The sequence below is a fragment of the Micropterus dolomieu genome, linkage group LG15 (assembly GCF_021292245.1).
Source record: "Micropterus dolomieu isolate WLL.071019.BEF.003 ecotype Adirondacks linkage group LG15, ASM2129224v1, whole genome shotgun sequence".
Lineage (NCBI taxonomy): Eukaryota > Metazoa > Chordata > Actinopteri > Centrarchiformes > Centrarchidae > Micropterus > Micropterus dolomieu.
The window spans coordinates 10,633,905-10,656,122 of record NC_060164.1 but is presented as its reverse complement, the minus strand read 5'-3'; the positions used below and the strand labels follow the sequence as shown (position 1 = coordinate 10,656,122).

Below are 22,218 nucleotides of genomic sequence, written 5' to 3'. Positions count from 1 at the left end.
ACAAAAGGGTGATGCAGAGTTTGCCGTCATTAATGCCAAAGTGCCCCTCCAATCTTGGAGTGGAGTTTTTCTGGAGCTGGTCTTTCTCCCTTCTGACACTTATTTGGCTTATTCTCTAAATACTGTTGGAAAACTACTTTTACATCGACTCCAAAGTTATCAGTGTACAATATTTAGACAATTAAGCTCGTGACTTTTTCCTTCTTCATGACTCATAGCTTTTGTCAAAGCCATTCTATTAGTGTATGTACCTACTTTGACATTGTCTTCTAACTTTTTCTGACTAGATGCTCTGAATGTATATTGTGTTAATTGTTGTATTTGCAATTAGCTTATTATTTCTTGTCAATTAGGCTATTTATAAATGGGGTGGGCATTTGTAATATGTTAAAGTTAAATTGTTTTATCCTTTAAACCATAAAAGGTTGATTCAACAATAAATTTAAATGATGTTCTTTTTGAAAATGTATATAACTAGTTTAAAATCCAGTTAAAAAGATAAAGAGGGAGAAGAAAAATGGGATGGAAATATTTGGGTAAAGATTTTGTAATGGAAATGTATAAATTGGTGATTTGGGTTGGTTTATAACATAGCTCTATTAACCTAGATGAAACATTTGCGTGGTTGTTCACTTATTTTCAATTAATATAGGACTAATTTGTTGGCTAAAATAAAATAAAAGGAGTGAAGTTTGTTCAAATAATGTTTCAGTAAATATTGTTTTTTTAAATATACAAAACGTTTTAAATATATAAAAACCTTGTGCAGTTGTATAGCTCCAGCATTAAGTATGAACATTTAACCTTTGACCTTACAGATTGTAACCAATGAAATGTCTCTTTAAACTTTAAAGGCAACAATGATAACGAACGCCTGGCGATTGCTAGACAGCGAATCCCATACCGACTTGGTCGAGTAGTTGACGAATGGCTACTCGACAAAGGTAAAATCACTGATTAAAATTTCAAATAAAATAAATTGATCATAACCAAGTTGTAGAAATATTTTGTAAATAATAAACTTAAAAACATAAATGTTCAGTAAAACTTTAAAAACTAAATGATTTGAACAGTTAAATTTAGTTTGCAATGTTTCATACTTTTCATAATAATGTATTTATTTTATAGATGTCAGCTGTTTTAATACGTGTTTATTGTCAACTTAAGGTTAAAGGGACTGTAAATATGAATTTAAATCCACTTACTGAAGTAATATAAGAATTGTTAAAATGTCTATAAATTACTGTAGCATTTTGCTGTAAACATCTAAATGATAAGTTTAAAAGTTCTAGTTTAGTCATTCATTAGTTGCTAAGTGTTATTTGAAACACTTTTGAAACATACAGCACATATACTGTACAGTACAGTACTTGGTGTCATTTGATCTATTCTGATTAAACTGCTAGCAATGATAAATAGAGTGCAATATGAATTGGCATCAGAATTTTTGAGTCCCTTTAACAGACATTGTAAATATGTATAGGGCATTAGATCAAGAATCTGTAATATAAAACAAACTGAGTGCATGCTTTGTTTTTATAGTTCAATAACTAATTCATATTTTCACCTAAAATGTGAAATGAGCCCTATCATTTCTGTTTTAGTTTTTTTATTTGATTTCTTTTCTGTTTTCTGTTATGAAAGTGCTGTCATAAAATGTTTTTTGGTTCTCCATGTGCCCAACCATATCCGTTCTAATTTTGATTTTCCTTGGTTTTCTTTTGCTAAAAGGATGAATAGTTTCAAATTTCCTGAAGTGTGTCCTGCTTCCTGTGAGACTGTACACGAGAAAAGTCCAATTCTCACAGCCAGTAGCCATTTTAGAAGTTGTTGTCAGATAACACAAGCAAAGCATAATGAAATGTATGCTTTTAGCTTTGTTAGACAAATGTTTTGTATATTTGTCTTATTTCCCAGGCAATTTCCTGCAAACAAATTGTCCGTTTGTATTACTTTCAAGATTATGTTATCTTTTCAATTGTAGTTAAATCTATTGCATACACATAACATTACTACTTATAATTCATCTCTCTTCTTGTTATTTTAGATTAGTCTGCCCTTTTAGCAAAGCTGCATTGATTGATTTTCTAAATCCTGTGTTTTTATTTTTTATTTTCATAGTCATCTCATCATTATAACTGCAATAAATTATCAGGATTTGCCTCCGCAACCTGTAATTTATTGGTCTCATTAGCCACTGGGCAAATAATCTGTCTTTCTGTCTTTTTTTTTCCTGTTCAGTAAAAGTGGCTGAGTCCACAGTTCAACATTCTTGTATATATGAAACGTTGTTTTCCCACAGGGCGGCAGCTTACAATCTTCAACAGCCAAACCACTATACAGATTGGGGGCTGGGAGCGAGACCGGAGTCGATCCTTTCAGGGCCAGCTTTCGGGCCTCTACTATAATGGCTTAAAGGTGTTCAACATGGCCGCGGAGGGGGATCCCAACATTAAGATCCAGGGCAGCGTGCGGCTTGTGGGGGAGTCGCCCTCCTCTATCACGCCGCAGTCGAGCACCACAGCCAATCGCTCAGAGACATCCACGACCATCATGGAGATCACCACCACCACAGCGTCCAGCAGGCGAGTCAAGCAGACCACACCACGAGAGCCTCAGCAGGTAAGATCCTCTTAAAATGATTCTGTGTAAGTGGCTTCCACTCATGTCATTATTGTCTCAACTTGATCCACTTTAGAAATTCTCACAATGCCCAGCATGAAGTTAAGCACATCCTGGATTCATATAATACATTACATCATTGTGCTCTTAGTGGAACAGTGGAACGTATGCCTTACTTTATTGTGTCACGTCTTTCTTCTTCTTGAGTCCTCTGACCTAAAAACTGAAGGAAAATAAGTGCATTGTTCCACCGTTGGGAGCAGCACCACAGGCACACTGTCGTCCGTTTCTCCCCCCGTACAATCAGATGTGGCACCGTGCGGGTGTGTGTGTGTGTGTGTGTGTGTGTGTGTGTGTGTGTGTGTATAAGAGTGATAACCATCGTAGAGGTCCTCCATCATCTTTATCTGTCCTGCGTGAGCGGTGCAGCATCTGCAGGAGCATATTACTTCTCAAATGTCACAATGTGTGACTAAACAATGCAACACAAAGCTTGTGTCCTATCAAATGAAATGGCAGACTATTCTCTCACAGTCCTTTGCCAAGAACAGAAGATAATTCCTCCTAAATCTGGTATAATTCAGCAGCCACCATAGATTTTAAAAGCAGAAATAGCCATAAAAATGTATTGTTATGCCATTTAAATATATTTTTGTCTTAGTTTGAATAACTACCATATTTGTTTCACACATATAAGAGTCACATTTCTAATCCTAGTGTAACTGCAAAGTCCTGGAGGTTCTTAGGATGTAAACGTGAATTTAAGAGTTGTCTCATTTACATTTGTTTGAATTTCAAACCAGTGTTTACTGGCACAAATAAGCTGGCAACAAACATGCTGGCAGAACTTTATTACGTTCTAGGAGTACCTGCACACTGAACAGAACATGGTATTGACTCATTTAGGTCGCTAAGAAAAATTGTTTCAGTGGATTGTTGTTCATCAAAACAAAGAGAATAGTCAGAATGTAGGGAATGCATTCATGTATTGTTGGTACAAAACAAAAATAGAAGCTTCATGGCCTTCATTTTCCCACCTGTACAGACAGAAAAGTGACCTCATTGTTTACCAACAATTGGACATTATGGACCTAAAACACATTAACAATGACAGTGACTTTTTTTAAATAATGGGCATTTTACATTATATGAACTCTCAAGTAAGTCCTGATAAGTAAGTGTAAATGTTATAGATATGCATGTTAGGGGGACACATACAAAGTTAAAATGTGTGTTAGAAGTTTAAATATTCAGTGAGTCAGTTGCAGGGAAAGCATACATAGTAGCTTATATTAAGCATAGTAGTTGACTAAAATGACCCTTTAATCAGGACTTAATCAGCTTTTAGAAATATAGTTTAAAATCATTTTGGACTTAACTCATTTTGGATTAATCGGATTGGGTAAAGGGGGATTATAGCATCTCCAGGAGGGGGAGGGTTTAACTTCTAGTTGAAAAATATACACAGAATCAAATTCATTTGGTTTTAAGTCCTTTTTGACAGACTGTATAACTTTTTCTGTTTTAGATAACAATGAATGCACACACACATCTCAGTCCATTTCAAGGGTTTTAGAAAAAAATGTTTCAGTGCCTTCAAAGAGTCATGCTGATAAGTTAGAAGTAACTCAGACGATGTTCTTCAACCAGATATAAATGTTTATTTTCACATTAAGACCCATTGTTGGCTTTATCAAAAAGGAAAGTAGAAGCGCTCAACCTTGAATGTCGATGTGTCTATGAAGCCGGGCTTAAGCTTTTACATAGAGCTTTTTAAAAAGATCAGATATATCCAAAGGAAAACTAAATGTCAAGTTTCACTTTCAATTTAGCAGACTGTTCAACCCACAGCTCATATTATGAAATGACAGATTCCCACATATAAGTCGCACCTTGTTTTCAACTTTGGCAGCAGTAAAGACTCCACATTACTGGCCGTCCCTTAAGTCTTTGACCTGAGACCATCATAACGGTTTGTGTAAGGGTCTGCAGATGCTGACAAATAATACAATCATAAATATTGATCCAGTGGAATGGTTTTCTCTTAGACTCAGCATGGTTCCTCAACCATTGCAGGAGCATGTAATGCAGGAGAAATATCAGACAATATACTATAATTATACACCAGCTTCATGCGGTTTTATAAATTGCCACCAAGAAACCAAGAGATTGGCACAACAGAGAAGGCTTGATGAGATGGTTGCCTGTCTTTTTCAGGCATTTTCATATGGAGAGAAATAAAGTGATATATTCTTAATGGCCATGACCATTAAGAAATGCAGTGCATAACAGAGATATTTACCCATTTACATTTTTTCTGCCTTAGATGTTATCTTGTGTTTGGATATCTGACATTATGGCTTTATGCTAACCAGATTCTGCTTGAATAGTTTAATCAATAACCATTTGCCTTGTAGCAATCATATGTGCAGCTATTGGTTTGTATGTAAGCAGTGAAATGTACCGTTCAATCCTAAAAGGTGTTTTGTGAATATACATGCACCTATTATTTTAAAAGTATGTGGTATACCAGTAAGGCTAGTGGTACTGCTATGATGACTTTTGGCTGTACTGTCAGTTTATGTTGCACACGCACCTTTAAGTGACATATAAAGACTTTAAAGAAAATGGAGAATAGTCGAGGTTAACTGTGTTGGTTTAGGTGTTGTCTAATGCATTCATACAGGAAAAAAAGGTCACTGGATTAACGAGTCGTTCTGTCATGTAGGCGGAGAGATGAATGAGGCATGCAAAAACGTGTGCATTGGGAGATGTCAGTGTGTTCAGTTTGATTCAACGTGACGACCTTCCCATGGTGAGCTTCTGCGTTAAGGCGTTAATGTCTCAGGACCCTTCACTTAGAAAGGCATCATGTCTGGCCTCTGTAAAAAGAGATGGAGCATTCAGTGTCCTTTCCCTTGAACAGTCAGCATTTTAATCATTGTCCAGCTGTTCCATCTCCCCTCAGATGGCAACAGCAATTCACAGAATGGTTTTATATCCTGAGAGCTTTACATTACGGGGACAAGTACATTTTTAGTATAGCTGGTCCCAGTGGAAATGGAATGGACACTTTAGCGGACAGTATCAGGCTCTAACCATTGAAGCTCAGTGAAAATGGTGCAACAGAAAATGTTTATCAGTCTGTCACAGAGTGCAGTTGGATCCAAAATAAGAAGAACAGATCTAAGACCTTTTATAAGCCTTTCTAACAATGACCAAGGTTTGATGTATTTTTAAGTCCAGTTAAAGTCACTGGTTGTAAGTGCTTATTGCTTTTAATATCAATATTTAAAGCAGCGATAATATTTTTTTAGATTAACAGTTGACGTGCAAAGTGATAGGTTTCACTCATAGTGACCAACCCACAGAGAACTATCACGCAACCAGTGAATAAGTATACTGAATAAACCAAAGCTTGCCACAGTAATTTTAGTAATCAGATTACCTTTGAGTAATCATGACCCCTAGTCTCTGATCTTGAGCAGCTTATCTTGACACACACCTTAAATAAATAAAAACAAAAGTATACAACCAGCACAACTGTCTTGCTGTGCCAACACAGTCTAAATGCCAGCACAATAAAATCTTTCAGTGACACTGGCTCCGTAGATGTCTTTTTGCACTGGCCCACGTTTCTCCTAGAGGGTAAAGTCAGTGGTAATCATCATTAGTATAATGATTTTGAAGGGTCTGGCGGGGCTCTGCCTTCTCAGGTGCCCCATCAAAAAGTTCTCTAAATGCTCCACTGGGGTTATATTGTTATTGAATACTCTGGGCTTTGGCTTATGGGTGACATTATATTAATGTCATTCTTCTCAAACCACTGGGTGTCCACTCATGCTTTATTAATAAGAATATTATCATCTTAGTGCACACTGGCCTAACAGGAAAGAAATGCACCATGGGGGAAAAAAGGCTGATGAGTTTGAATTGTTATTTTTATAGTGATTAGCTTTTATAAGGAATAAGTGGATTGATTCAATTCCAGGACTCAGAACCCACTAAACACAGAGATAGTAAATAATTGTGAGACCCAGCCTTGATCTTACCTTTATTTTGATCATATCTTGCCGTTTCCTGCAGAGATTCTACACTTGGCTCCTACATGTCAAATATTCTCTGTAGTGGCTTTTTCTGCTGTGTGCTTCCTGCCCTACACGGGGGGAGATAGCTTACTGTATGGGCCTGACTGTCATGTCTTAATGAAGTGTCTAGCTCTCTGTAGCGGTGCCTGGTCACATCCAATTAAACCATAATGCACTTGTGTATGCATACACAAACAATGGACCAGCTACTGTGCTCATGCACCAAGAAGTGCTACCTAATTCTCTTGTCTGCTCATATCATTTGGACTATTCCTACCTTAGCTTCATATATTTATTGTTAGGAAAACTCCCCCATTGCACTGAAAAGTAGTCAACTTTATTTGTGCAAATTGGAGAATAATTTGAGATATATAGGACTGTATCTGCTGATGTCAATTTTGAACCTAAACTGTCAACCCACACAGGTCTAATGGCAACAGCTTTCAGCGGTCGAGCACTATCAGCATTATACTGACCTAGCGCTTGTTAATGTGTCTCCATGGTCCTCAACTAAATGTTGCAATCACTTAATGTGATAGCTCAACCTATTTTAAGATATTGTACATTTCCATACCAATACTAAATATATGGAAGCCACAGCCAATACAACAGCATGTTGTGTGTTGCAGTTTTTTGAATGGCTGGTGAACAAAATGACAAAATGATGCAGAAAGATACTAGATGATGCTTAATCAAAACCGCTCAAGGATAAGAGATAGCGCCCTATGTAGCTGTTACCCTCCTGGCAACAATAAATAAATAAATAAAGACCAAAGCCGGCTATCTAGAAGAGCCATTGAGAGCTGTTGACAGTGATGGATCCTCACCTGCATTGCGCTGTATTATCAACCCTGGCCAGCACACATACAGTATATAAATCTCACAAGCGGTCATGGTGTGAGGCTGCCATCCACCACCAGCACTGTCAGCAGGAACATCCTCCAAAGTTGGTATTGGCTCTAGCATCATAGAGAGACACAAGGAGAGAATACTCTGCCACTCAAGTAGCTCTGTGATATTGGACGCAGGTACAGCACAGCGGTGATTCAAGCTAAATGCTACCATCAACATGCTAACATGCCAACATTTACATTGCTAACATGCTGATGCTTACCAGGTAATGTTCACCTAGTTCACATTCTTTTGGCCTGTTAGCATGCTCACTTTTGCTTATTAGCACAAAATATAATTGAGATTAATGGAAAAGTCATTAGTTTTGTAATTAAGCATTGTCTTGTAGTCAGGTCAATATGTATTTCTTTAATAGAACAGTAAAATTAAACCTCATAACACCATTTCATGCTTGCCATGTTGCTTTCATTACCTTTTTGCAGAGTACAATGTCTTTTTTTATAAATTGTCACTGGAAATTCAAGAAATGCAGATAATAGCCTGCTCTATGGAGAATGAATGGCCACTATGTCACATCATTGCCACCTAATAGCCAATTGGCCCCACTATTTCTGAATTAACCCTATGTAGGGTGGGTGTAATAGCCATTCAGGGGACGTGAGAAACATTCAACACACACTGTGTGGGCCATTTAATTTGCACTCATAGCACATGATTCAGTTCCAGCTGAACTGGCTTGTAGTGGCTCTGTTTGTCTTGGTCCCTGAGACTCGGGGCAGAAACCTGGCCTCTCTAATTCACAGGGATAATCGAATATTGGACATGCCGCACTGCCACACCTTCAGCACAGCGTTTGGGTACCTGCTAGCCTCCCTCCCTCATTGGCTCTTACAAACACAGTATATTAAACTTAGTGTCACAGTAATCTTGTGGTGAAAAATCTTCTGCAACTTAACACCCAATAACTGCTCAGTCTGCAGCTTCTCTCCTTTTATAATAATCCATGCACTATGTAGCTTTATTGTATCGGGTACTACCTTTAGGCATTGTTGTGATTGTCTTGATACTGGTAGGGATTATTGTTTTACAAGCTAACACTGCAATAAGTCTTCACAGCCTAGATTTAATACTAATCCTGCATGCATCAATATTCAGACCTGAGACTTATCTTGGGTATTAAGCACTCCTCAGGCAACTGCACACATGCAGTGCAGGTTATTTAATTGTGCCCCATGATATAATACTCGGATTTGAATTTAGGGACGATTCATTCTTCATTTAGTTTGAAATGAGAAGCGTGTGTGTGTGTGTGTGTATATATATATATATATATATATATATATATACACACATACAGTATCTCACAAAAGTGAGTACCCCCCTCACATTTTTGTAAATATTCGATTATATCTTTTAATGTGACAACACAGAAGAAATGACACTTTGCTACAATGTAAAGTAGTGAGTGTACAGCTTGTATAACAGTGTAAATTTGCTGTCCCCTCAAAATAACACATCACACAGCCATTAATGTCTAAACCACTGGCAACAAAAGTGAGTACACCTCCAAGTGTAAATGTCCAAATTGGGCACAAAGTGTCACGGGTCGGCTGAGTGCAGACTGAGGTGTGGACCCAAATGCAGACCAAACAGGAGGATTCAGTTCAACAGAAAACATTTATTTAAACTAAACTTAACTGCACAGGCTTCCATAGAGCTCGAGGCAACTCCAAACAAAGGTAATCCAGAAAACACAGTGAATAATCCGAAACAGGGAAAAAGGTGCACAAGGCGGAACACTCAACAAGACGCACTAGACGCAAGGATGTGACAAGGACTAGAGACACAAGCAGGCATACATATACACAGAGACTAATGAGCGGGGCGGGAGCAACACAGGTGGCAAAACCATACTCCTAACACAAAGTGTCAATATTTTGTGTGGCCACCATTATTTTCCAGCACTGCCTTAACCCTCTTGGGCACAGAGTTCACCAGAGCTTCACAGGTTGCAACTGGAGTCCTCTTCCACTTCTCCATGACGACATCACAGAGCTGGTGGAAGTTAGAGACCCTGCGCTCCTCCACCTTCCGTTTGAGGATGCCCCACAGATGCTCAATAGGGTTAAGGTCACCTTTACCCACCCTTCTTTAGCAAGGCAGTGATTGTCTTGGAGGTGTCTTTGGGGTCATTATCATGCTGAGATCATGCTCTGCTTCAGTATGTCACAGTACACTGTAGCTCCCCCGTACCAGCAGCACTCATGTTGCCCCAGACCATGACACTCCCACCACCATGCTTGACTGTAGGCAAGACACACTTGTCTTTCAACTCCTCACCTGGTTGCCGCCACACACGCTTGACACCATCTGAACCACATAAGTTTATCTTGGTCTCATCAGACCACAGGACATGGTTCCAGTAATCCATGTCCTTAGTCTGCTTGTCTTCATCAAACTGTTTGCAGGCTTTCTTGTGCATCATCTTTGGAAGAGGATTCCTTCTGGGACGACAGCCATGCAGACCAATTTGATGCAGTAAGCGTATGGTCTGAGCACTGACTGGCTGATCTCCCACTCATATATACTGTATTTCCCAAAGACAACCTGGATATGACACATATATTAATCCCAATTAATCGCATTGTTACGCGTAAAATTGAATAATGAATTCTAAATTAGTGTATTATGCACTTTTAAATTAAATGTACTATGTTCAATATCATGTGGTTTGCAAACACTTAAATAAGGTGCTTTTTACCAGCAGTATTCCCTTTACACAGTAGCAATAAAATGTTTCTTGTAAATTTCAATTTAAACAGTAATGTAATCAAATCAAATATTAAACCAAAGCTATTTGCCACTGCCACGGTATTACCTTTTATTTAGCTTGTTAAAACTATATATATATATACATAGTTTTAACAAGCTAAATTAAGTTAGCCTACCATCAGAACGTAGTTTTCTTGTTTGTTTGTTTTTTTAACAGGTATCAGCAGGTATCTTTTATCAGGGAGCAGCATAAACAGTCTATGTTCAGTAGCAAGTATCCCTGTTAGAGTGAGGTGAAGTGCTCGCCTCACGCACACGCCCGCCCGCTGCCGAAGTTGAATTGTCTTGAATTTTTTGTATGCGACGCGGAGCATAAATCCTTGGAAGAGAGCCTGATCCTCGCTGTTTGTGAGTTTCCAGAATCAATTACTGTTTAACTAAATAGGACATCAACAGGAGGGAATTCACAGAGCATCCCCGCAAAACTAGATGAAGGCCTAGCAGGTAAAGTTATGTGGCTTATAATTTTAACTTAATTTTTTAGGCTACAGCTGTGTTGCACACTGAAGCCATTGCCATGGTTACTATCCATCGAGTGCTTGTCTCCTGTTCACATGAGGAGCGCAAAGCAACCCCACGGGGCCAAGCGACTACATTGCGATTTTAAGAACGTTCCTAAGAAGGACATCTTCCCCTATACTAATCAGCATGCAGTGTGCAGCTATCCACTGCACTATGGCATTTGATCGCTTATCTTGCTTTTGTTTATTTACTTCTCCCACACGCCTCCTGTGACCATGGTTTGACTGTAGGCCATTCAGAGCCAGTGAGCAACGGGCTTTCAAAATAATAATAATAATAGTAAAAGCTGCGTTAACATGAGATAATAATTAATTAATGCATGCCCCACCTGCAGTAGGAGGTCGACAGATTTGAGCAAAAAGTTAGTACACAAGGCCGGCACCAGAGCAACTCCCTCACCTCTGACCAGCTTTCCTGAGACAGGTGTGTCCCTTGGGACAGGTAACTGACCTGTAGGATGCACAGACAGCTGCCAGTGCTGCTCTCTTGACTCCATGCTGTCAAACCGAACTGTTGCTCCATTCTCACAAAGACAGAAAGGTGGTGCAGTCATTTCTGAGCTTTTTCTTTCTGAAAATAAAATATAGCGATGGAGCTTTTGGTCGTACTATTTTTTAGCCCACTACTAGAAACATCACATGACTTTGAAAATACCAGTACTAAATAAGTAAGGTACTGTGCAAATAAAATACAGTTTATTTGGAGAAATGCATATGACACAGCAAAACACACATGTGTTCTGAATTGAATATCATCTGTATATTGAAATACACTTGCTTGCAGTGCTCATCTAAACACACGCTGTGCATTGTTAATAGTGGTGTTTGCTGTGTTGCTAAAGAGCTGTTACAGTTTTTTCCCTCAGAGTACCTGTAACTTTAGTTTAGTTTCACCTCCTGAGCAATGCCCAAAGCTGGGGGGAATCAAAAGCAGTAACCCCTTAACCCTAACCCCTGTGACAATGGCTACACCTTAACCTTGGTTGTTAGGTTCCTGTTGTAGAAAAGGCCCAATAGTGAGCCTATATTACCAACCTGCATACACTCTGCATACACACTGACTCAATTCACTCCACTGTGTCTGTGTTCTCTAACAGCGAGATGGACATGAGTTCCCTTGAATTTCAATTTTACAAAACAAACTGCTCAGAATAGTATACTAAGATGTTTTTGAGTTACAGTCTCAATTAGTCAAAAGGCACTTCTCTAATGGAAAAAAATGCAAGCATCTAAAAAGAAAGCCAGGACTGTATTCTGAATAACTGGCAGTCCAAATGTATGTTTTGCTCATTTTATTGCAGAATAAAAAGCCTAGGTTGACTTTTTTTCCTTTTATGGCATCAGATCACGACTAGTACACGCCACTCTCACTGCAGAATTTTATGATGGATGGTTGTTTATTTAAGATGGCTTTTATTGCTTTTTGTTGTCATAGAGGCAGAGGAAAGATACCAGACTGTACCAGACGGTAAATTATTTGCAATTAGGAATCATACAGATTAGAATTAAATTGTAAAAAAGTGAAGTCATGGTTTTAAAAAGGCCTCCAATATAAGGGACATCTTAATATCAAATTATTCCCCATCTCTTTATTTACATTTCCTCCTTTTTGGTACATACAGATTTTTGATAAGAGAAATATGTCGCTTGGATTCACTTTATTTGTGTACATGATGAAATAGAGTAAGGCGCTAACATTTTGCTCTTTTACTTAAAATTTTAGGCAGATGTTCTAATTTATTGTAAACATATGAAAGAATTTTACAAATCAAGAAGGTTCTAATCTGAAGAACTGCTGACCATTCATCAAAGTTAGTACTTTTTTCACATTTATTTTGTTTTCCTTATTTATTATGATACGACACATACATTTTGTCAAAACATTCCCCTAAAAGTCATCTGAAAGATCTTCCTTAAAAAGACACTTAGACAAACACATTCATGGGAGTCCTTAAGTACAGTAAGAAGTTTACTTTGATGAGTCTTCACAAAATATAATGAGTAGGTTTTGTAACATTAATATTATTGAACTGAGTAGAGCTCAATAGGAAATTACTGATGTGCAGAGATGATTGTACATGTTTTTTTCTCTGTAGTCTTCTTTTCGTACTAATAGGAATTGCTCGTCACATCGCTAACCAAGTGGAACGGTTTTCTTCAACTCATCTAGAGGCAGATCCTATTGTGAGATAAAAGCCAGCTTTTTTCCCTCTAATTTCTACCTCTGTGTGCTCACCAATTAAAAACTAGCACATGCACAGTGAACTGAGAGGTTACTAAGGATGCACAGGATGTTCCACATTAAGGATAAATCAGCAATGATTCAGTCATGTTAGAGGATATGTAACCTAAGTGTCTCGTGGACTTACTGCAGTGTTTAGCCTGAGTGTCAGTGCCCTCTGAGGTTGTGGTGCCTTCAATTATTCACAGAAAGAAAACATCCTCGGGATAAGATTTCCCCTGCAATGCAGATGTATGGGATTGACCATCATGCTAGTGAGATACTGTAAGCTCTAGGGGGGAAAACGGCTTTCTTCAATGATACGTGCACTATTGATTTTTCTGGTTTTATTATATTTATTGTCCCCTATGAAAGCTCCTGGTGTCACCACTTATCCAAGCTGATGAAACAGAATATAGTGGATATTTCAATGGCTGTATGTGTAACAATAACAATCATTTGATGAGAGCAGAAGCAGGTTGAAGTACAGGATGTGTAGATGGACAGCTCTCCTGTGGTGTCTTGCCGGCCTCCCCACCCTGCCCTTAAAGTGAGGTGTGGTCCTGGAATGTGCTGCCCCAGGCCCGGCCATGGGTTTGTGCCCACCCAGTGCTGACAGATGGCAAAAGAGGTAACGCTGTAGACCTGCGGTGGCCTCAGGCCCGCTTTGTTCACTCGCAGCGACAGACCGTATCCATCATCTCAGCCTCACCAGGGGCCATTATGGAAGCTGCCCTTCAACATTGTGTTGCACACATACGAGTCCATGTGACTCGCCGTTCTAGTCCACCTTGGCAGGGTTGAACACACGCATGCCAGTGAGTGTGTTGTGTGTTCACATGATTTATTGAATGTTTGACAGCAGCAGGCACATGACTTGAACATTTGCTAAAATTGTTACATCATACTCACTGCCATTATTAAGACAGAACAAAGAAGCATCTTTGTTTTTGCAGGTTTCATACTGCTGGCAGCGTTCCAGAGGACTACAGATTGTCCCACTAAGTCTGTTTGGATGACAAAAATGAAACCTACGCAGTGTGAATGTTGTTGCTGTTGTTTTATAAAGTGTTGGATTGTGCACGGAGGAGACACTGACACTGACAGCTTTACAGCATGTTTTTATAGACCATATTGTCGTCTCTCAGGACATTTGCTGTTATGATTTGTAGAAACAGAAAATAGTCCTGGGCCAACCGTTGAACATAAGATACAATTTGTCCTACAGTGCAATGCTCCCACCTGCAAGATTCTGCAATCAGCTGCTTTATACATGCCATTCATGAACACGAGCTCTGTGCCAACTGCTCATTGAGCTGTGCTGAGCCCTCTCCATTTTTAAAAATAATTTCCCCAAAAGCTGTTAGAAAGTGTCAGGCACAAAGTGGCTTATGCATCTAAAACCTACTTGTCGTAATGAAACAAGCTCGGCTAGTCAAGTTGAACATATTAGTTCTCACCAAAACAGAAATCATGAACTTGTTTTATCTTCAGATAAAACCCATAATTTATCCTTTCAGTTGTAGAAAATACATGCACTATGTATTTGGTAAAAAAAGAAAATTTGTAAACTTTGCAGCTAGAACTCCTTGATTTGAGGAGTGTAAATCTATGTTTTTTGAGTTTCATAGCAGCATGGTAATTAGAGCATTAGATTAAGATCATACTGTACAAATGTTAGAATGACTGAATTCTGTTCAGGGAGCAGCAATTGTTATCGGATGCCATCTATATCTTGATATATGTTGCTATAAAGGTGAGCTTAAGGAGGGAGGAGGAGGATAATTTAAGTAAGATAAGTAACCTCATTACCAGATGGATGAAGGTAAAACTAATTACAGGAGGTACAGAAATGAAATAAGGCTTTGTATGCCAGCAAATGAAGCCTGTTAGTATGTCAGACAAGTGGACAAGCGAAAGAGAGTAGAAATGGCCTTGGGGAAGGAAGGTAACGCAAATGTCAAGCCAACAAGTGCTAAGAATTTGAATCAAAATTCATTTGAATGAAAAATTTGACATTTTGGGACATATTCACGTTCTTGCAGAGAGTTAGATGTTCATTTCTCATGTCTGTACAATGATTATGAAGCTACAGCCAGTTAGCTTATCTTAGCATTAAGACTGACAACAGCTTTGTTGCCACTCTGTCCAAAGGTAACAAAGTCTGTGTAAAACAGCACCTCTTAAGCTCACTAATTAACAAAGTTAGTCGTTTATTTAATCCGTACAAAGGACGTGGAAGTGTAACGTGTGCTGGTTGTCTTGCAACCTCAGAATACCAGTTCATAGGTTTCAGTCACGTGATGTGCGAGGTGAACTGGAGCGCAAAATAACAGACCAACATAGAGGCTCACACCGCGACTCCCCCGCAGAGACGTCACAAAAACAGTCAAATTTTATTTGGATCACCTTTCAACTTAAGAAAAAGAAAGATATGAACACAAACTTCAAGTATTGGGCACTTCCGATCCATATAACGTTACAGAACCCGTTCAAAGTAAAATAATATATTTTTTCCCCTCCAAGGAAGCGTTTTCTTTGGGATGTGACATCATGTGAAAACTATGAATACCCCCTAGAACTACAACATGTCCTTCTAGGGGGTATTCTGAGGTTGCCAGAAAACCAGCAGACTGACTCCAAGAAGTTACTGCTTTAACACTTTGGTTCAGTGTATGTTTCTCTCAATATGTTGTAATCACCCTCCTACAGCTGATATATAGCCTGCTGATGTTATACTCCTTGAAACCTTATCCCTCAGATTTGTAGGCAAAACCATTTTCTTGACTTTAGACATTGATATTTCCACAGTGGCTGAACATATTTTTACCATTAAAGCTGCATTTGAAATATCCATCTCCCTTCGTTCTTTTGCAATTTGCACTGTGAAGGTAGCCCTCACCAGTCTCTTTCATTGTTAGTTTATATCAAGAGACACACATGCTGGGAACTTAGGACCCTGGAAATATAAGGGTGAGTCTACTGCGGCTGCTGGCGGTAGCTTTATATTTAGCGTACAGACTTAAATAGGTATCGTTGTTCTGCTCTAACTCTTGGCAGGAAAGCAAATAAGTAGGTTCTGACCTGAATGCTTCGAAGCTTCTATAGAAGAGAGGCAGGTGAAATTAACTTGTTATGTTACCTAACAGTAAATTCAACTGCGGTGTTCTGTCGGGAGATGCAGACTTAAACCAACGATGAATGAGAAAAAATATAAATAAGCAAAGCTTAGAATAGCAAGTAATTTCCACTGACGCTTTTGAAGCCTCAAAAATGGTATTTGGGACAGACCTGCAAAGATTATCCAAAAAATGTCTATGTATTAGTGTAAAGATAAATGAAATAAAATAAAAATGAAACCATCATTTTGCAAATTCAAAACTTAATGACAAGTCAAATACAAAAAAGAAATTAAAAACAGTATGTGTAAATAATTAAAAACAGGTAGAGTCAAAAGTTGTAGCATTCCACTGTCACAGGGATGGGTTAGTGATGAAAAATTAATTTTACTATTGGTGTCCAATTTAGAATTTCCAATTTAGAATTTTTAAAAATGATTTCCACCATGAATTTTATCATGGCGTTTTTTTTTTCCTCTCTTCTGAATGAGAACATTGCTCATTAGTTTATAGCGGTAGCATTCGGCCCTTTGTGAATGACACATCCAGACCTGGAGGACAGGAATCTGATTATGATGACGCTCTGTGGGAGCTATAGGCGACCTGGTCTGCTGTTGTAGGGCAAAGCAGCTCTTCCTCTGTCCTCATGTCATGTTTTTGCAAACGTTACACATGGGAATTAGGCCCGAGTACATTCATCTCAGCGTTGATGGCATCTATATTAGGATGACAAATTTGTTCCTGTCACCTGATGAGGGACTGGGACTGCATGTCAAGACGCAGGTAAAGTCAGGAAGACAGTGATTTGTGGCCACGCTGCATATCTCTTCCTCTCCTGATCTTCCTCTCAAAACACACACAGCCACTTAGATTTGTCATCTATTTTTAGATTTTGAGGTAAAGGAACATGAAGATGAAGAAATCAGTCGCTTTGGATTGAGCCAAACTATTTCCCCACAATGACAAGTGTTTGTATGTTCGCATTTAGATTGAAAGCGGCATGATTACAAGCCATTCTCTGGTAATTGCTATTCCTCTCTCACTCCCCAGCTTATCCTTAGTGTATGATATTCCTCCTGGGCAGTTCCCTGCTCTCAGGCCAGATTACTACCAAGGCGAGGTACAGATACGCACAGAGCTCCAGATTCGATTTCAGATAACGCAAATATCAGGGCATCCAGAGGGGAAAATGCTTCAATGCCGACAGATTTCATTTATCTGAGAAGTGTGACAGCTAAGGATAAGGGAGGGGGGACAAAGTCGACCATGTAATATACTTCTGTGGTGCAGTGTTTATGCATAGGCAAGAGAGAGAAGAAATGAGAGAACAAGAGGGGCAAGCGTAGGAGGTAGATGGAGGCAGATAGTGTTATGAATTTCATATTAAGATTTTATCATTTAGAGCATGTAGCTAACAGAAGGCATCCAGGCTTCTCCTGCGTAATCTGCTAGAAGCTGTATACTACGTGGCGGTCTCTCAATGTGCACTCTGTCTGCACTGTGAGGTGACTACAGGCACTCGTCCATATTGTGTGCACATTATTTATATGTTCCCGGTAATAAATAATAAGCACCATGCTTCATTAGAAATCAAAATATAAGCTTAATCAGCGTCAACAGAATTGTCTTGAGTCGTATGAGAGAATGAATTAGGCACCGGTAACACATGGTTCACTCTGAGTCAGTGACTGACATGGTGATAGTGTGACGCAGATGCTGACTTGGAAATGGACTTTGTGTTTCTTCCCACGCAGCCAGACAACTTTCCTGGTTACCTTGGTGCCTGAGCCATATCATACTGACTATTATATTTGCATTAAGGCCACGCAGATGACTCTTCCCGGAAAATAAGTTGAACGGGGTCCTGAGGGGGGCTTGAGGAACATCTACAAAGCAGCGCAGCAATGCTTTGAAGCAGCCACATTAAAAGGAGTCCTCACACAGCAGTGTTCTCCGGTCCCCGAAAGGGAGCGTGGTTAACGAGGACATAGGAATGTGTACATTTTGAGGCAGCTCTGTGTTTATTTTATCCACATCTTCTTGTACGGTACACATTTACACTCTGACATCAGCCCCCTCCCTCAGCTGCAGCCTTTAATTTTACACAGCAGACACCGTTCTGGGTCTGTGCACAAAGCTAGCAATTGACCTGTCACTGCTTAGTCATTCCCCAAGTCTTGTTGGGGTTTATATTTTTATTTTATTTTTTTATTCTTAAGACACTAAATCTGCTGTTTTCACTATATCCATTCCCTTGACTTTGCTTCCACAGTGAGAATTGTTACATTACCAACAATCTTAACACATCAGTGATAACAAAATCCAATGCTCTCTTGCAGACATTAACAAAATTGGATCCACCAGATCAAACAAAGTGTTTTCAGAATCTCTGCACCTACTAAATACAGTCTAGTCCTAATTTTCAATAAAAACTATCGTTCAGGGTATAATATTAATGTCAGTGCCGGTCAGCTTGGGAATGTCTGTGTAAAACGATGCCTGTAGGTTGTATGGTACACCCACTGTGCGAAGCCGCCTCCCAGCACCTTGTTAGACTGTCTGGGGTGCAGTGACTTAAGCCTCAAGGAAGATGTATGGCAAGACAGGAACATGCGGGTACCAGGGGAGTAGCTGGAGACCCTCAGACCATTCTTTTTTTAATGACACTCTGATACTCTGCCTGAGGTCCAGTTGCAGCAACAGCTGCTTCTCTTTAAATAAAGCAAAGCCTCTCTCCCAAAAGGGACGGTGTTTCATAACTTAGCAAGTGAAAACATCTGTCCACCACGGCCAGTTTTGCGTTACAGCGTGCACAAGCAGTCAAAACAGAAAGAAGTACCAATTATTCAGAGTTAATTGCCTTTGAGAAATGCCTGCATCTCTTTGCATGAATTTTCTTGTGCTGTGAAGAATCGCACTACCTACAGAATGCACTTGGTGGCCTCACACTTAAAATAATACAGTGCATAATAAAATGCCTAAGGTAATTGCTGACGGCTTTGAAAAATAAAAATTGTTATGTGACCTCATCTTTTGATATTCCTTCAATTGCGGATGCTGGAGTCAGAAAAGTCAGGATTGTTGTTGAGAGAACGGTTTAATTTGACAGAAAATGGTGGGGGTGCAGTATAGTTTCAGTGCTTTAAAACAGAGTATTACTGAGAAGCGATTTATAAATCGTGTTTGAAAGCTGTTAATCTCAACTGTGCCTATTATTTTCCTAAATTATATATATATTTTAGTTATATATATTTTTGTATCTGTCGTCAAACTGTGTGATGTCCAGGTGACTTGTGTGTGACTTGTGTTTCTAATACGCAACACAATTAAGGCTGTAAATTACAATCATATATTTTTTTGATGCAAGGCATTTTTGTTATGAGTATTATACTATATTTTGCAGGAGAAAAGATAATAGTAACACGCCTCGCTCAGTGAAACACTTGTTTTACAGTCGACAGCATTTTAGTAACATCTCTACAATTCATTTCCTGGGGAAAATAATAAAGCACCTGGTCTTGTTTTGTGCTCTTTTGCATATATTTTTGGTTTGTTTATTGACTGATGTTTTTTTGGCAGTGCCTGTTTTGAAGCTTTGTTGATCCATTTGCTGAGGATCGCAGAATCTGATGTAAATCCTCTACAGCGAGGCTACAGTGGAGAATATCTCCATTTTTACCCCGCTGGTTGTTCCCTATTGTTCGTCACTCTTCTCTGAGTCGCAGTCTCAATCTGTCGTGTCACCATGAAGCCTTGCGTCGGAGCTTTTCTTTAATTGTTAAAAAGCCCAGAGAATCAAGATGTTTGGAACATGATAAGTTTTGAACATGATAAGCATGTTATATGTATAAATCAGTCAGTTTGGTGCACAGCTGAGCTCTGATAGTGATAATGCCATTCCATTGTTTCCCAGCCTGCTGAAGTCTGTATCTCTGTGAGTCCATGATGTTGACAGCTTGGCAGACCAGCAGTAGGAAGAGTGTGGGCGAAGGCCAGGCAATACACTGGGCTGAACTCACAGTCTTAGAGGCCCACACGCCTTCATTATTCACTTGGAATCTATTGAGCATCTGGGACTAAATTATTCATCAGCATCGACCTAGTTCCAGGGTGCTAAGTTAGATACTTGGATGTCATCAGGCGTTCTGATAAGAGCTGCTGCTGCAGTGTGATGGCTGCCATGGGTAAATTCATCCCTTGTCTAACCATGAGCCGTATCTATCGGCTGACCCACCACCTCCCTCTCCCTCTCCCTCTCCTTCTTTCTCACTGGCACATTAATGATGTTGCTGCAAGAGTGAAGCTTAGGACAACAAACTCCTCCCAATTAGTCTGTGCAGACTACAAATCTGGTCAGATCTGGACACTAGCAGGCCACTACTACTGTAAATCTGTGCCAGCATGAAAAAATAATGGCACACGGTCTGAGCAGGAACATATACAGAATACTGATTCCCCTGCTTTTAGGGGCATTTGGAGCTTTGGCTTAAAGGGCTGGTGCCAAATACAGAAAACACATAAACAACATCTTCAGCCATAGTATTGGCTTAAATTGGAGTCCCTTCGTGCTATAAAGCATAATAATTAGGGGCTAATTATTTACCTTGACATTTCAGCAAACACACTGCATCTGTAATTGAAATGCACACTCCACATGATGCTTATGGTTTCTAAACATCCTGAAATCCCATTTTTGTACACAGTGATTAGACACTAAAACATGTACTGTGGGATTAGAAGAAGTTATTAAAGACACGTATGAACTAAAATTAAATTAAAGCAGTAGTGTAGTTTGACATTTTTCAGACAAGAACTTTAATATTCCCGGTTGGAGAGACTTCTGTGCTGTCCACCTCTGGTATCACTGATTTATTCAATGCGTGGTCTTGTCTGAAAATGGCAACAGAGCACAGGGAACAGTTATTCAGACGGACGCTTAGAACTAATGGAATGTGTGCAGTATATGGTCCGTGGACATGAAGGATCAGATGCAGTCAGACATAGATCAAAATCTGCAGTTTCGCGTGCAGTTTAGCAGTCAGGAAGACTGTATGTGTGTGATGATAATGTGTAGCCATTTTCTTTTTGATTTTTCAGTCAACCCAGAATTTACTGGCTGGTAATGAGCCTTCTTTTTTTTGGCATTCTGAAAAAGGTATTGGGATTTACAATTGATACTAATGAGCAACAGATAATGGGCACTGAGTTAAAAATATATATTTTATTATTGTCACCGATCAGGAATATAACAAGAGAAACAGCTTGGCAGAACAAAAGCTTATATTGGACAAAAACAAGGCTTACTAGGGAAAAACAGAAAAGCAGAAAGGCAAAAGAAAACAGCAAGCATCCTCAGTGGAATACATTACTGGGACAGCAGAGGCATGCTTCGGCTAAACCCTTCAGATGCCTTCAGTGTCCTCCTGACTTTCAGCTCGTCTCCAAAGAGACGTGTTGTGTGCCAGAGAGCATTCATCAAATTAGACCAGAGAGAAAACAATGTGCAAACCCCTGGCTCTCCATAGAGACATGCCGACAGGTTATCACAGAGAAGGTGTCTCTTGCTCTCGAGCACCGGGGCAGCAGCAGACGGCATCCTCTCTGAAGAGCAGCCCTCCCCTCCCTGCATCAGCCCAGGATTAAGAGGGGAAAACATGCATTCAGGGGAGATGTGTACAAGTGTAGTGCATTATAGTAAAGCCAGCTACTACTACAGTAGTTATTAGAGAGTAGCATTGGACACTGTGTAGTTGAGCATTAGTGGGGAATAGATGCATGTTTGGGGGGTTGTAGATAACCTGGTGTCCATCAGAATGATACTGCTGACTAAGCTTTAGAGAACACATGCAGACCATGGCTGGGCCTGGACATCTCATTAAGGAGGACTGTTATCAATCCTCAGAGATCGAAAACCAGCATGACAGTGCTAAATAAAGCACCAGGGCGCCTTTGGCTGAGTCAGG

General features: G+C 39.5%; 1 protein-coding gene across 5 annotated transcripts in view; it reads left to right on the top strand.

Annotated features, from left to right (window-relative positions):
- Positions 1-22,218, top strand: part of LOC123983974 (neurexin-1a-like) — a 286,657-nt gene that overhangs the window by 246,560 nt on the left and 17,879 nt on the right. For 3 of the 5 annotated variants that reach the window (XM_046070492.1, XM_046070494.1, XM_046070493.1), the window contains 2 exons: positions 855-944; positions 2,303-2,622. In XM_046070492.1, coding sequence (XP_045926448.1) covers positions 855-944; positions 2,303-2,622 — 410 coding nt within the window. The remainder of the gene's footprint in view (positions 1-854; positions 945-2,302; positions 2,623-22,218) is intronic. The other 2 variants (XM_046070497.1, XM_046070496.1) reach the window with 1 other exon arrangement.